The sequence below is a fragment of the Micropterus dolomieu genome, linkage group LG02 (genome assembly GCF_021292245.1).
Source record: "Micropterus dolomieu isolate WLL.071019.BEF.003 ecotype Adirondacks linkage group LG02, ASM2129224v1, whole genome shotgun sequence".
NCBI lineage: Eukaryota > Metazoa > Chordata > Actinopteri > Centrarchiformes > Centrarchidae > Micropterus > Micropterus dolomieu.
This window is the reverse complement of record NC_060151.1, coordinates 18,356,448-18,372,123: the sequence shown is the minus strand read 5'-3', so window position 1 is coordinate 18,372,123 and position 15,676 is coordinate 18,356,448. Positions and strand designations below refer to the sequence as shown.

The 15,676-nt window shown below is 42.6% G+C and overlaps 1 protein-coding gene across 2 annotated transcripts in view; it reads right to left on the bottom strand.

Moving 5' to 3' along the window:
* Positions 1 to 338: 338 nt before the first annotated feature.
* LOC123983598 (ubiquitin carboxyl-terminal hydrolase 22-like) overlaps positions 339 to 15,676 on the bottom strand; it is a 20,954-nt gene continuing 5,616 nt past the window's right edge. The window contains exons 3-5 of one of the 2 annotated variants that reach the window (XM_046069873.1): positions 3,945 to 4,077; positions 2,146 to 2,259; positions 339 to 2,045 (exon numbers count right to left, since the gene is read on the bottom strand). In XM_046069873.1, the coding sequence (XP_045925829.1) occupies positions 1,933 to 2,045; positions 2,146 to 2,259; positions 3,945 to 4,077 (360 nt within the window). In that variant the 3' untranslated portion in view covers positions 339 to 1,932. The remainder of the gene's footprint in view (positions 2,046 to 2,145; positions 2,260 to 3,944; positions 4,078 to 15,676) is intronic. The other variant, XM_046069879.1, reaches the window with a different exon arrangement.

Here is a 15,676-nt window from a genome sequence, read left to right as displayed (position 1 = left end):
CTGGATGAGCTGCACTACCTGAGCCACTTGTGTGGGTTGTATACTCCGTCTCATGCTACCACTAGAGTGAAAGCACCGCCAGCATTTAAAAGTGACCAAAACATCAGCCCAGAAGCATAGGAACTGAGAAGTGGTCTGTGGTCACCACCTGCAGAACCACTCCTTTACTGGGGTGTCTTGCTAATTGCCTATAATTTCCACCTGTTGTCTATTCCATTTGCACAACAGCATGTGAAATTGATTGTCAATCAGTGTTGCTTCCTAAGTGGACAGTCTGATTTCACAGGAGTGTGATTGACTTGGAGTTACATTGTGTTGTTTAAGTGTTCCCTTTATTTTTTTGAGCAGTGTATTTAGAAGGATCAATTGACAGATATGCAATATAATATACATAACTATGTTTCCAGAGCTGTATAAAGACCTTACATAATGAAAAGTTATGTTTTTATTACCTTAGAAAGAAATTTCTCAATCTACATACACCGTGGGTCCACTTACATGGACATCACCATGTTGGCCACAATGTTTCTACTGTAGCCCAAATGGAAAAACTGCTCTACAGAACATGTTTTGTCACTACATTGAATACGTACAAGAAGAAGTAACGATAGTAGTAGTCATCATGTTGGATAAATTGAGGTCCACATGTATGATTTAGCATAAGAGTCGACCGGCCACCATAGCTCCTCCTACATGCTTAGAAAGGGAGGGGTGAGCGGTGACTGATGGTGCATTCATGTGATGTCGGAATAATCTGATAAATAATAAAATAACAAATACTACTTTGCCAGGCGTAGTCTGGATATTAAAATATTATAAAGATATTAAATGAGGAACATATGTTGAAAATTTTCACAGCCTTTTAGTTGTTGAATTTAGACATTAAATTGATGTAAGATATCGTAGATGTCTGCGTGTTGTTTATACGCTCTGATAATGCAACACATCTTTGTAGTAGCGTCCATGTTGATTCCACATCGCAACTTAAAGAGCACATGAACACACCAAAGTCGGAAGAACGTCTTCAGAACTCGGGAAAGGGAACCATCCCAGGAGCACGTGAATGTGCAACCCTCACCACTAGATGCCACTAAAACTTACATACTCAACCTTTAATCCATTAATCAGAAAAAGAACTGGTAGCTTAATTGATAATGTGAGGATTTGGTAGTACAGTCATTGCAATGTGTCTGTTTAATTAAAAGCCACAGGCACACAGATTTTTTTTTTTGTGTGTGTGTGGCTGGAAAGTTGACAATATGGTGTTGGGTCACGTCTGCCAGCAAAACCGCATGTATCCTGGAGCAGATCCCAAAGCTGTGAATGGATTCATTTAGAGTGAAAGTAAAGCTACAGTCCTCCAGCGATGGCCAGTAGACCAGGTGAGACACAGTCAAGTCTTGGGTTTAATCCAATTGAGCAGGGTTTGGTTCTGGAAGAGAGCGCTCAGCAAGCACTGTAACACTTCAGACTGGTCCTGGTGTGCGCACACACAAACGCACACAGTATACTGCTCAATCAGGGCTGCCAACCAAGCTCTTTAAATTTACAAGGGGGTGAAGGATGGCAGGAGACAGTTGCAGAGGGAAAGATACAAACAGCTAAAGGTACATGTACTAAATCAGAGACACGAGAGAGATAGCAGGAAGAAACCACAGTAACAGAAAACAGCTCAGAGAGAAAACAAGTTCTGAGGAGACAGAGACAAATTCAGGCCCGCTGTGATGTGCATCTATCAGAGAGGGAACACTGTGTTCTGCCGCTCGCAGTGTGCTGCTTGTGGGGCTGCCCGGTCCTGTTGTCGTTTGGTATCACACTTAAATGCAAGAGTGACCCCAAGTACACTTGCGCCATAGGCACTTGTAGAGACACACACACACGCGCACACACAGTATATAGAGATGAATAGCTGCACAGACGGATCGGTGCAGTCTATTGCCCACCTATGGTACAGTTTGTAGTGATTTTCCTCCGCTTTGGATTGTGTCGTAATAACTCTAGCTCCCTCTTGGTCGGCTCCCACGTTGTGTATTTCTCCCCTATGCCTGTGGATACAAAGAAACACAAATGTGACAGCACTGAGAAATTTAAGCGGCCTTGTTTCAAAAGCTGCAAAGTTCTCTGACGGAAAACAAAACGCTATACCTTGCAATTTCCAGGCTTTCCTCTGTTCCTCTTTGGCAATCTGCTCCATGTCTTTGTCGTATATGTAGTCTTGACACACAAAACAATATATTCCACCGTATAATAAGTCTATCGCTGGAAGGAGGGAAAAAAAGAGAGTTGGAACCATAATTACAAATAGATTTTTCCACCACAGTAACACACATTGGGTTTTATTTCACTGCCCGACCTCACTGACACAGCCAGCCTCAGGACAAGTGCTTTCTCTGCCCCTGCATTTCCCGCTCACAGCAATACGTATCTATCTCATTGCATGCGCTGAAGAATTATAAGAGATGTGAAGGGGAGCAGTGATGAAATACATGCATTTGTCTCCCACCCCCACCTGGGCTTTCAACTAACACACCATCCTCTTCCATTGTCAAACTCCACCGCAACAATACCTCAGCTCTGTTGCCGTGACAACCTATTTTTAGCTTAACAGGACTTTTTTTTTCGCATTTTGGTGCTATCCGCATTGAGAAAGTGATCTAATACATCCATCATGTACAAAACCTGACTGGTGTACGTTATGTTGTTCTTGTGTGTGTGTTTCGTAGAGTCTGCATGTGTGTGAGATAGGAGAACACACAAAGAAATACATCATGTGGGGGGGAATAACAAATACATTTGAAAAGCATGATCATCTTTCCATGTCGTCGTTCTTTTCTCTGGTAAACCATGGTCACATTTGTGCACTAAATAGGATTCTCCCTCTCAAGAAAGCAACAAAAGCAAACCCGGTTAAGAGAGAAAAATGAGAGCAGTGCAAGTGGCAGCGAGAGGAAGAAGATGTGGACTCTAAGTACTTCACAAGGCAGAGATAAATCTTGGTAATTTAAGTGAAGGATGAGAGCAAAGAATGAGAGGAAGGGGTGGTGGAAGAAAAGGAGAAGATACGAAAGGAGTCCTGAGCAGTGAGGTTGTTAGGAAAAGGAGATGAAAAAGATGTAAAAAAAGGCGTCTTGAGGAGGGAGCTTGCGGTCTGGCAGACAGGGGAGTTTGGAGTAATTTGATTAGAGGTGGAGAAGAACAGAGTGCCTGTGTCAGAGAGGCTCCTGTGGAAAGCTCAAAGCTAATTAACACTGCATTTGGGGTGTGTGTGTGTGTGTGTGTGTGTGTGTGTGTGTGTGTGTGTGTGTGTGTGTGTGTGTGTGTGTGTGTGTAACCCAACTGTTGAAATGCATTAAATCAATTAAAGCCATTCAGACAACTACCACGCCACCCTCCCGTCTCCCCTGCTTCCATGTTTAGTTGTCCTCGTCAGGGTAGTATCAAAATCTTGCTCATTAGTGTCATTGTCTTATTTAGCATAATTAGAATGTAAGGCTGAAGCTGGGCTTTCTGGTAGCTGTGGATTAGCAATGTCTACCCCTCCCCTGCTGCTGTACAAAGTGGGGTGTTAAACCCATGACATTTGACTGGATAAGGCGCTCCCCACCAGGATTGAAATGTGCTGCGTTTAGAGGTTCAGCTCCCTGTCTGCTCAGAGGAGGAAGTTGCCCAAAGTAATGCTATAATCCTTCACTGATAATAGCTGATGCGGCAGTGGGCCATAAGGGTGCATGTGAATGTGAGGACTGACGTGATGGGACTGAGCCTTACCTGTAGGGAGGGACAAAATATTAATATTATCATTTATCAACTCATAAAATTGTGTTGTTTTTTTTTATTTGGAGATTTATGATATGCTGTTTTAATTAATACCACAAAGCAGTTTGTTAATTTAGGCTTGCTCCAGAATGATTTCTTAAACTTCTGGGAGTGAGTGTGTGGCTTACCTAGATTGTGTCTCTTGTTTTTCGCGTGCTCGTGGATGTGTTTCTTCGTAAAACAGCCGAAAAAGACACAGTAGAGACAAGAGTGTAGCCGGTTCAGGTGGGCGCCACACATGTGACAGATGCACGACTTGGCCTGGAGGGAAAGACCCAGGGGAGAAAGGGGGTTGGGGAAAGGAGAGGACAGTCAGTAGTGTAGTGAGAAAATCCTCTGCAGCAAGACAGAGCCCTGAGATATAATGCAGAGTGGCAGACAGAGTGGAACTCCCTGCCAGCTGAATTTGATTTCCATCTTCCAGTCAGTCACACAAACACTTCAGAGGACACGGTGCGCGAATAGACCTGATATGAAGACAGACGAAAGATTGCTGGGACTGTTGACAAATCCAGCGCAGTTAAATAGCAACATATTTCCACACTGAATCTTTCGCTCTCTAACACATGAAGGGCATGATGGGATTTAATGCTTGGCAGGCACACTAGAGAAGGCGAGCAGAATCTGTCTGAAGCACACTAACAGCAGCTGGAGTTTAGGTAATTGGTTTGACTACAGCACCCAGAGGTAAGTGGAGAAATTGAATATTAGAATTGCAGGGCCTGCACCAGGACACACATCCCCCCCGTGCACAATTCCATAAGTGTCATTTACACTGGGGACATGTACCCAACCACTGTTTTAAATGGCTGATTTTGTCCCCATCACTTTTTGAAAGCATTTGTTAAAAATGTTCTGAGAAATAGCTTACAACAAGGCAACAAGAAATGTTAAATAACAAATGAAAATGCTTTGTGAAAGGTTTATTTGTACATTAAGAAAACATGCAATGTAATGTAAATACAGAAGAAACAAATATTCAAATTGAATATTGTTTAAATGGCTGATGCGTTTAATCCATATAACTATATAGTGTACTGTTCTGCACAGACATTTATTACTGTTGCACATCGCGCTTATGCTGTTTGGACACGACGTGATTATGATGGCGCTGTTTGCAAAGTGGAGGAAGAGAGAGAAAATAGCGAGGGATGAAAAAGAAAGTGTCTAAAGTATGGGATTATTTTAAGCTAAAAGACAACAACAACAACAACTCTGTAATGTTACAGTACGTCGACCGTAAAACGAAACTTACGTTGCCTACCGCAACAGCACTACGGCATCTGATCAGACAGCACCCTTTGTTATGCCAGCTGACCACAGACAAGGTAACAGCAACTTTAGCATTTAACTAAAATCATGATTGATTGTTGAGTTGAAGCCAAAGTAAGCAGCAATCCTCAGCTGAAAATGTACACATGTGCGTTTGTTGTTCTCCCCCTGGTTGGGCCGTGAGTTGGGGTTGTAACATCACAGTCACGAGTTAACTGGGTGTTGGGGGAGCTTGTATAGCACTCAGGTGATGTTTGTGTTGGTAAAGCAGTTGTCTGGTTGTTGGTGGTCTGATGTTTGCTATATGACACACTACGAAAGGACTAATAAAAGAGAGAGGGGGGTGCATCGATGAAATACTCTATAGAAGCTTTGAGTACTAAAATCATTGTTAGCTGCAGCCCTAGTGTGTACACTGTACATATGAAAAAAATGTACAACAAACAGAAAAAAGGGGAGCCCAGAAGGGTTTTTAGTAGAAGTAGGGGCATTTAAGGAAGTCAGGGTAGAGGAGTTACAGGTAAGTGTGGATACCATGAACACTGTCGCAAATTCTGGGTGCTATGTGCAAGCGCAGGCGCACATCTACATAAGTTTGACTCTTGAAACCTACCCCATCCCTCTCTAACAGGTTTCACTGTGAAGGCATCTGATAACACTCAAGCTAATGAACACAGCAGCATAGGCCTCACAGACATACAGGCAATATGGTTGTATAGCTGTGTACAGGCTGTTAAACATGGAGCCTAAATTGTGGTGGAGCTGTCTCAGATGACACCGTGATGGAGAATACGAGAGTAGAGCGTTTCACTAGCTGCTTTAAGGAAGAAAGAGATACAAAAAAAAAAAAAATGTGGACGTGATGCCCGGCACAAGCATCTGAAGATGTGATAAGGTAGTTTAAGGAATACTCAAAGTGCCATTTCACTTCTGACACTGCAGATTGTATACTAAATTGCCATAAATTGGGTCATTTTAAAAAACATTAGTCCATCAGCAAATGCAAAATCTTTTGCACTCGGTGCTTTCACTGACCATTTATTTTGGTAATGTGAAAGGAAGTGCGGCAGAAAGTAGTCCACAAGCCTGCTTTGAAAGGGAGAAATTGAATAAAAGCCAAAAGAGAGTGATCGAATTCAAAGCCTTTCAGGGTGCACACCTGCCGCAATGAGACACCCACTCATAGAGGGAAGACAGAGGGAAAGGAAGGCATGAAGGTAAAGAGAAACTAAATGAGAAAGAAACAATTGGCTGGAGAGATATTTCACTTTTCAGTTTCTGGTACACTGTGTGACACTAGCTCATAAGACACACAAACACACACACTCCTACACACCTAGCTTAAGCTACTTGACATGAACTCAAAGGCCCAGTACTGTATTGTCTGCCTTTTGCTATATTTTGACTAGAAACAATGGTATAACCTGACACCATCTGAACAACTTTAAAGCGTATTGTTGCAGAGGAATAAACGAGTTTGTGCCAGTCAGTTTGTCTTCCTTCTTCTCTCTGGATTACACATAACGCGAACTCTGTCTGTGAAATGAGTCGACTACTTAACTAAAAAACTAATACATTATGCGATATAACAAAGCAATGACTAGCTCATAACATAACTCACAGGATGACTCACAACCGCAACATCCAAGGCCATAAAAGATTAGATTAATCTTCTAAAGAAACTTTGTTTGGGAGCTTGTGGTTCCCACATGAACCAACACAAATGTCAGTGTTTCCCACAGATTGACAGCGTGACTGTGGCAGCGGGGGGGAGGGAGGGGGGCTTTTAAACACTATACTATTCTTTGTGGGGTTCATCAATACTGATAAATGATCTGCATATATTTAATGAACGTTAACATTCGCTAACGTATTATTATACTTAGTAAATAGAGGCTACCATTTCTTGAGATTCAGCAAAAATATGTGGTGTTAACCGCGTTCAAACAATGTGAACAGCAAAGTGTCTGAAAAGGACCTTAATAATTGAATGCATAATTCGGCAAAACGGATGTTGTAGGATACCTGCTGAAATTTGTATCCACCTCTTTTCTCAGTATAAAAGAGCGTTGCAATTCATGGCAAACATGCAGAATTCGGCACAACACCTGCGCTGCAAAACGTCACTGACTTGAAGGAGCTGTTTTTATTCCCCTATCTATCAAGTCGGCGATAGTCAGCCAGTTATCTCGAACGCACCCGTAGACTACTAGTTACACAGCGTGCTAACTTTGACAGCTGTTTTCCAAAGTTAACATAGCTATCCTTATTAGCTAGGCTCCTTACATGCTTGTTAAGAACTGTTTTAAAAATGGGATACCAACCATTCAATTCACAGACGGGTCTGTTGTCCGTGTTTGAGTGAGTGAGTGAGTGAGTGAGTGAGTGAGTGGATGTGCGGAGCGAATATGCGCTGCAATCAAAAACGATTTTAAAATGGTTCGCCAAATTTACTTGGGCAGCTATTAATCTCCCTCGGAGGCCCGCCAAAGTAAAGCCTATGTGTGGGAAACACTGAATGTTGCTTTAGTTTGTACCATATACCAAACTTATATGGTTGGAAGTAGGCATTCAGTTTAATGGTAGGATATTACTATGCATATATGCTTTGTGCTCCAATAAACTGTGTACATCCAACTTAACTGCCAAATAAATCTTTCTTTCTCTTTCTTTAGTCTGTAACGTACATTTTTGTTCAAAATTTATGATTAACGATTAAACCAGACCTATTCAAGCAGCGGCCCATCAGGCCCAGAAGCAACGTAAAAGTGGCCCAGCATACAAAAATCTGATATGACAAAATAATTAAACTACATATATAGGTGTATGGAAGTAGTATCCTTGTTGAGATTTTTCATGAGAGTTCCAACCACTAGTAACTGCTTTTCAAAACATCTGGCTATTGACAGCCACAAGTAGGGAAGTGCTTTACTGAAAATATGTCCCTGTTAACCCTGAAACATAAAATTGACAATGAAAACATCAGTTTAACCCTGCCTGGACTGGCAAGTACTTTTCAAATGGTAAACCAGTGAGTTTAATTTGCAGTGAGTGCTTAGTGTTCATTAAAGAATATAAGATACGGGAACCCCACATTGAGAAAACCCAACTTTTCGGACAAACTTTCCCAAGGGATCACAGGAGCGGGACACTAAAGTAGAGTAGAGTTTGATGGCTGTATTACCCTGGTGATGCGGACATCCACGGACCAAGAGAGAGCTACAACAGCTTTCCTTTGTGACCATCTGCTTTTGTATAGTGATGTTAGGTGGCTGAGCAATGGCAAAGCACTGAATCTCAGAGAGGACTTAATAACTTCCCACCGCAGTAGCAAGTGCAAAAAGACAGAAACGCACTTGAATGGAATGCTGAACGACTACTTCATGGCCGAAAGTCTGCTTTCTGAGCGCCATCCTCCAACACATAAATGGCCTAAATTTTGGACTACAGGGCAGGTCACTGATCTTCTGGAACAGATGCCTGCATTCCGAGTTAAATTGGGTCTTCTCACGACTGACTTGAGCACAAGCAGAATGCTGCATTTTCTGAAATGCACTGCATTAAAAGCACAAATCACTGATGTGGTGACAGATTTCATTTCTGTGGCAACAGAAGGGGACTTTTCCTCCAAAGCAAAGGAAGCGGTCCCTTCATTGATCAGGAGAAATTCCTACTTGAACTTATCGTGCAATCATTATTAGGGTAAGTCATATTGCCATTATTGTGGACAATATTGCGATTTGATTATAATGGAACAAATGGTACTAAGAGTCTACTTGCTTAATTATCAAGGAATACGCGAAATATTGACATTTTCAAATGTGTATTTCTCAACTTGAACGAAGTTAAATTGTATTTATAACAATAACTAGTAAAACAGATGTACAACAGAACAAGGGGAGGAAGTTGCTCTACAAAGGAGGTGGCAAGAAGCAGCACAAACTGGCACACCGGCAACCTGGCACCGGCACAATGCACATCTTTCTAATGCAGAGTCTCTGGAGGAGGAACAATACATGAGTGCATTAAATAAAGAGCATAATGTTTAGTTAATTTATCGTTACTATGATAATAATATATTAAATACTACATTCATTTGAATTTCATATAATAGTATACTTTTTTACCACTAGTTGAATATTATATCCAGTTACAGCAGTTTCATTTCTGTGGGATGTTTTTATTCATTAAATTTTTCTGGAAGCTAAAGGCTCTACACTGGTCTCTAATTTGTTAATGCTAAGTAGCTTACTAACTTGTCAAGAATCATATTGTTCAACATTTAATTATTTGCTGTAGCAAGTGAAACCTTTTTTAATGTCCCGCTCCACCCAGGCTGTGATTGGTCGGTTGACGAAAAGTGACTGACAAGCATGTCGGACAAGGCAGAGATACAGCTAATGTTAAATGGTCTGCTAGCTAAATCCAAACCTTCCTTCTCTTATCCCAGTTTTCTTCTGTCTGACCGCTTCAGCTGCTACCGACGTCTCTCCGTCTCTGCATTTCTCTCGGTGCTCCGGTGGCGGGGAGGGGGGGCTACGGTAGGTTGTTGTCTTTAAAGTTAATCACACACTGCTCATAAAACATTTTTCTCATTGCAGGTAGGCTTATCTGTTTTTAGGGGCATATGCGAGAGCCCGGTGTGGGCGGGATAATGAGCAGACTGCAGCATACACAGAGACGAGTGTCTCACACACTTTTTTTGTTTATTAAATCGCACACTTTTTGCGCTTATGTAATTGCACATGACATCGCAATTGTGATTACGATTAGATTAATTGTGCAGCCCTAATTTCTCTAATCACACAACGCATTAGTTATTGGTTAGTGTTATAGCCACTTTCCATGGTTCTGTCCAATGATAGCACTGATAGCTCTTTACTCTGTTTCTGTATTTTGTGATATGCCTGAGTCAGATGTGACCAAAAATATTTTATTCAACAACAATATACATTGATACTTTTACTATATTTATCTGCATTTAAAATTAGTCACTACCAAAAGCTAATAAAAAAGGTTTTAAATAGAGTGCTGATTGGTTTTAAAATCTGGCCCATTTCAATTTGTAATTGAATCGCCCTGAATTAAGCTTGATTTATACTCCTGCATAGTGTCTACGCGCGTAGCCCCTACGCAGGAGGCATTTATACTTGTGCGTCCGTGTGTCCGTCAATCTGCAATAACACCCCCAAACGCTAGTAGGCAGTAGCGCTACAGCATCCACTGTGTTAACTTTTACCGGCCGAGCAGGCTAACTTCCGGTTTAGCGCTCCGCCAACATGAATGGGGGTAAAATTGTAAACGTGCGGCTGGTATAGCCTTTCCAAATGTTATCGACCGAATGGATCTCATTCTGATAGTGAGACGAGTCATTTCGCTCGAGTTGTGACGGTCAAATATATCGATCCACTGTGTTATAGCCGCCGCTTTGGCCACTAGTAAAAGTTACTTCAAAGCACGGGAACTTCCGGTCGGCTCGGAGGCATTGCGAGGCTACCCAGCCGACCAATCACAGAGCTTACAGTCGCGTCAACTCGACGTGTATTTACATTTTTGAGGAGGTGCACGTCAGGCTACGGTGTAGGGTAGGGGGCTACGCCGTCGATTTGACGCATAAGTTAAACAAACTTTCCATCCCTAATCCACATCATTTTTCTATATAACAATACAACAACACCAATTAATCATAAACATCTGGTATCTCTATGGGAAACAGCACAAATATAGAATCAATTCATGTACCTTTTAAAAAGGTATAGAATAAAGCTTGCTGTAAGCATACGTCTTCCAAATGTGGATTAATAAACTGTTATATACATATAATAATAAACTTTTTTAGATTTAAAAAAACATATCTGTAGAGGAAAACGACAGATTTTTGACCAAAATAAATAAATAGACAAAAGAAATGTTGCGATGATTACAGATCTGAATCTCTGCAAAATTAGGATATTTCTTCTGTGGGAGTGGGCGGAAATGGTTGGAAATTCTGCACCAGCAGGTGGGTACAAGATTGATTAGACCAGTCCCATGCAGACCTCTGTTTGTACGGATGGGTTGACAGAGGGTAATTCAATATTGCTAGGGATATGGGTTTTACATGAAACACCACACATATGCCACTGTGCGCTGCCGCAGAGATAGGCCGCAAAACTCACAGTCAGGTCTGTGTTTTGGCTGAGCATTAGTTAGCCGTGTGCTAGATTGTGATGACATTGCAGTAGCTGGGATATTCAGGGTGGCAGACCCTAAGCTCTGTTTTTATTCATATTGTCTGTTTGCCAGCCAGCTCTGAATGGGTGTGTGAGAGAAGGGGCAGCACCAGATCAGCGAGGGGTGCTTTTTCAACAGGGATATATGATGAGTAATGGGAAGACACAAAGAGATTCACTGTTACACATTGACTGTTAAAGACATTTATAGCAGACTCTTGGAACTTCTACGGTAGAGCTTGTGTCACTGACATGCTGAGAAAAGAAGGGCACAGAGGAGATAAAAAGAGACTGTGTGAAGCAGGACTTGTATAAATGAAACCCTACATGTACTTGCAAAAGGTAAAAAGACAGGCCACATGTGCCTCTTTAGGCCTATCCTACCTAAGCACGGATGTTGCATTGCACCAGGACTCCAAGTTAAAAACAAGAAACCCTGCCAATGCCACACCTTGTCCTCCTCCTTACCCTCCCCTGCCTCAACACCTCTTTAGCAGGCAGAAAATCTATTCCTGCCCCAGCCCACCACAGCTTCTCTGTGCTCTCTCCTTCGCACACCATGGGCTGTCTTTTCCCTCAGCAGTCAGCAGCCCCTTATTTCTCGGCGCCCAGGGCTTCTATCAGATCAGCTATTGATCAGCCGCTGGCTCGGATGACTGGAACAAGTGTCGTACAGGTAGCGAGCTCACGTTCGCGCTGCGGAAGGTTGCATCTCCCATCTGGGATGCGCTCTTTGGGGCAAGTTAGGCTGGGCTCCACGTCTAGGGAATTGACACACTAATGTGCAAAGCTTTGATTGATGGAAGAACAGATGAAGAAAGGTATTAGCTGGATGAACAGATCTCCTGTACATCTTTCAAGTGAAGATAATGCTTTGTGGGTCCACCGAGTCTGTGAGCGGCCGTCAGCTAACACTGACCTACGCCCGACAACTACAGAATGAATCTTCCTGCATACATATAAATCTAAATAAAGTAACACCCATACTCCACTTCTCCATCTCCTCCTGCATTCTCTCACTCGGACTGCATTATTCCACCCACAGCACTTAGGTTAATGCTTTCATATATTCAAACAGAGCCAGTAATGTGATGAGCTGTAACTGAGAAGGAGAATGACGACGACAATTATGATGTGGACACAGGTCTGGCTCTACTGAGCACGCTCCTGCTGCTGCAAAGGACAGACTGCGGAGGGGAGGGGAGAGCAAGTCAATACAGAGGAGAGGGCATAGCTATATGAGAGCAGTGACTCACCGTGCTGCCTCACACTCATAAGCCTGTGCATGCTCCTTAACTCACACACGCGCGCGCACACACACACACGCTCATACATCAACAGAATTAACAATGGCTGAAATGCATACTTCACATTATAAATATTCTTAAAAAGACACCAGACATTTGCTATGAGTACTCAAACACCCTTCCATACACAGTCCTTTCTGATTCAATGTCTAATGTGTGCAAGCCGAAGGAGGCTAGGGAAGGAGACTGATGGTGATGCTCCAGAACCGTGCTGCCGACTGACCCCGTGGGGCTGCCCTGCAGCCTCTCAGTGTCTTGGCAAGATGATGTTATTACGTCCACTCTCCACTATCTCCACATGACAATGCCTGGTCTACAAAACGCATTCTCACTAAGCAGCCCTAGAGAGAGAGACACACACACACACACAATATGAATCTTACTCTATTCTCTTTTCACTTCTGTCCCCCATCAGCTCATCGTAACCTCTGTTGACAAGCACATGCTGTGTGGTCTTGCACGAGAATGTATTCCCACCTCATCCAAATGAATCCGAGTTGTCGGTGAGATGAGGGATTGTTGGACTGTGTAGCTTGGCCTCACACGCTCACACACAGCTATAAGACATTATAGCTAAACCCGGAGCCCACCCTATGGAGTCTGGCTTCTTGCCATCTCCAGGAAAAGAAATAAAACAAAAGAAAATGCAGATGGAAACTGAGATACTCACATTGGAGTAGCTTTGATGCTGTGATTAAAATAAATAAATAAATAAATAAATAAGGTAGCCTAATGCTTCTTAGGGGTTTGTGCAAGTTGTGTAAGTTGGTGGAATAAAGAAGGGTTTGCATGCATGTGTCAATCTGATTCAGATCACCTGATAGGGGAGAGACTGGCGGTGCTTTTGTCTTGATTTCCAGAGATCAGAGGGTTTAAGAGAAAAAAAGAAAAGGTTTCCACTCACAAAAATCCAACGACAAATGATGGTTTATACTACAATCTGGTACTAATATTATGGGGTGCAATAATCATTTGGTCCCATTCTGGCTGTCCAGTACAGCCCCCTCGTACAATAGCACCAAGCCAACACGCATTTCCAATTCACTAGTGTGTTGACTCACTAAGGGTGACAAAAAAAAGTACAAACATTGACAAACATGAACGGCAAGAGGGAAGATCATGCAGACGGCAATGTGTTTGTCTGCACAGATGGTTAACAGTTAAGCTCCAGCTTAACAAAAGGCTCCGTGATCATTTGTCAAACCTTGCAGCTACCAGATGCCCACAACCATCCTGCTCCACCGAAACACACACACACACACACACACACACACACACCCGAGGGACCATTGATGTAACTGACACCCATAGCACAGAGCTTCTGAATGGTCTCCTTGGACACAAAGCTCATCAGATGACAAGTTGATTTCTTCCTTATCCCCCATAGCACCAATCATGATTCTCAGTGCCTTGAACATTACCCTCCAGAAAAGTGGGGCTATTAGTGTACTACAGAGTCTTTAAAAGTGAGTATATACAGAACAGATCCAAGTAATAAATTATCTTGCAAAGGACAGAACCATTTCCACACCAAATGCCTAGTCCCGGGAAAAGTTGTCACTTGGGCCCACAGTTTTAACAATAGGGAATAATTGAGTGTCCACACTAGAATAGATTGATTGCCTCTTGGTTTGGGGCTTGGCCGGCACCAGGAGAGTGACAGACAGCTCATTAGCCAGATGGTGGTACTAAGGGAGGGCCGGACAGCAGCCTCATTGGCTGGCTCAGGCCATGATCGGCATGCTTTGTGGCAGTGATGTCCTTCCAGAGTCTGTTGGACAATCAAATGAGAAGTACCGTCTCTAGTTGAAGCGATGGCAAAGGACAAGAAATCAGTCAGTGGGAGAGATGGAAGAGGGACTCAGTCACAGTGAACTTGTCAAGGGAGGAGGGGCTAAAAGGAGAGATGGATGCAGATTACGCAGAGTTTAATCAAAATGCAAAGTCATGCCCGTCCTCAGACGCACACACACATTTCAAATTTTAAACTAACCATTACCAAGCCTTATTAGGGTTGCATGGTGACCACAGGGTTATTATAGCTTATATTATAGTATAAGCTATAATACTCCGAAAAACCATTGTTTGCCATGTCAGTGCATTTTTCATGAGTCTTCTCCATTGCTGCTCTGAAGACAAAAATTTAACACTGTCGATTACCAGCATCCCACCCACCTCTTTTACCACTAATTTCCCTTATGTGCCTATGTCAACGATGTATCTTCTTGACCAGGGTTTCTCTCCCTAGTGGGAAACTGCTAAAGTATAGTAAGAGACAAAGCTCTCAGTCATTGGTAAAAACGCTGCTGTACTGAAGCATTTTCTCTCATTTAGTATGTCCAATCTGAAATAAACTGCAAGGATGAAAGCACAGTGGCAGAGCACACCCAGTGCAGTCAGTGCAATGACTACGACTCCAAGTACGTTATAGCACCTTCGTACTGTTAAATAACATGCTGAATGGCTATGGGAGGCTAGATTCTCTGAAGCTGAAAGATTGGGAGAAAATAACATGTGAAAGGGACGCCACAAGGTGACACGCCAGGCCTACGATTACTCTGGGAGGAGGTTAAAGACCTCGTGCCATTTGTTTAGTCTGAGTCACTGAGCCACAGCCACAGTGACTGACAGGCTGAAAGCCACATTAGACAAGACCAGGGAGTGACAGGGAGCGCACAGACACGGAAGAAATAGGTCAGGATGGGGGACAACTTCTGACATCACCAAACCCACTGTGAGTGTTGTCTATGAGGACGAGGGATGAGGGGAGAAGGACAGGATGAGAAGAGGGGGAAATGAGAGGATTAGAGGCTTGGCTATGAATTTCAAAAGGATCAAAAAATTCAGATGAAAACCTCTGAAAAGAAAATTATATTTTAGTATGGCAGTTAAACAAAACAGAATGCAGTGAATATTTTGTTCCAACAACTACAGTGTTTTTTAATTAAATTATTTATAACTATTATTAAATGATAAACAATACAAGCATGTTTGGCACACATTTAATGGGATAATCAAAAGGCAATGAGAACAGTGGGCTGAACCAGGTTTGCAAATAGGAAAAAAAAA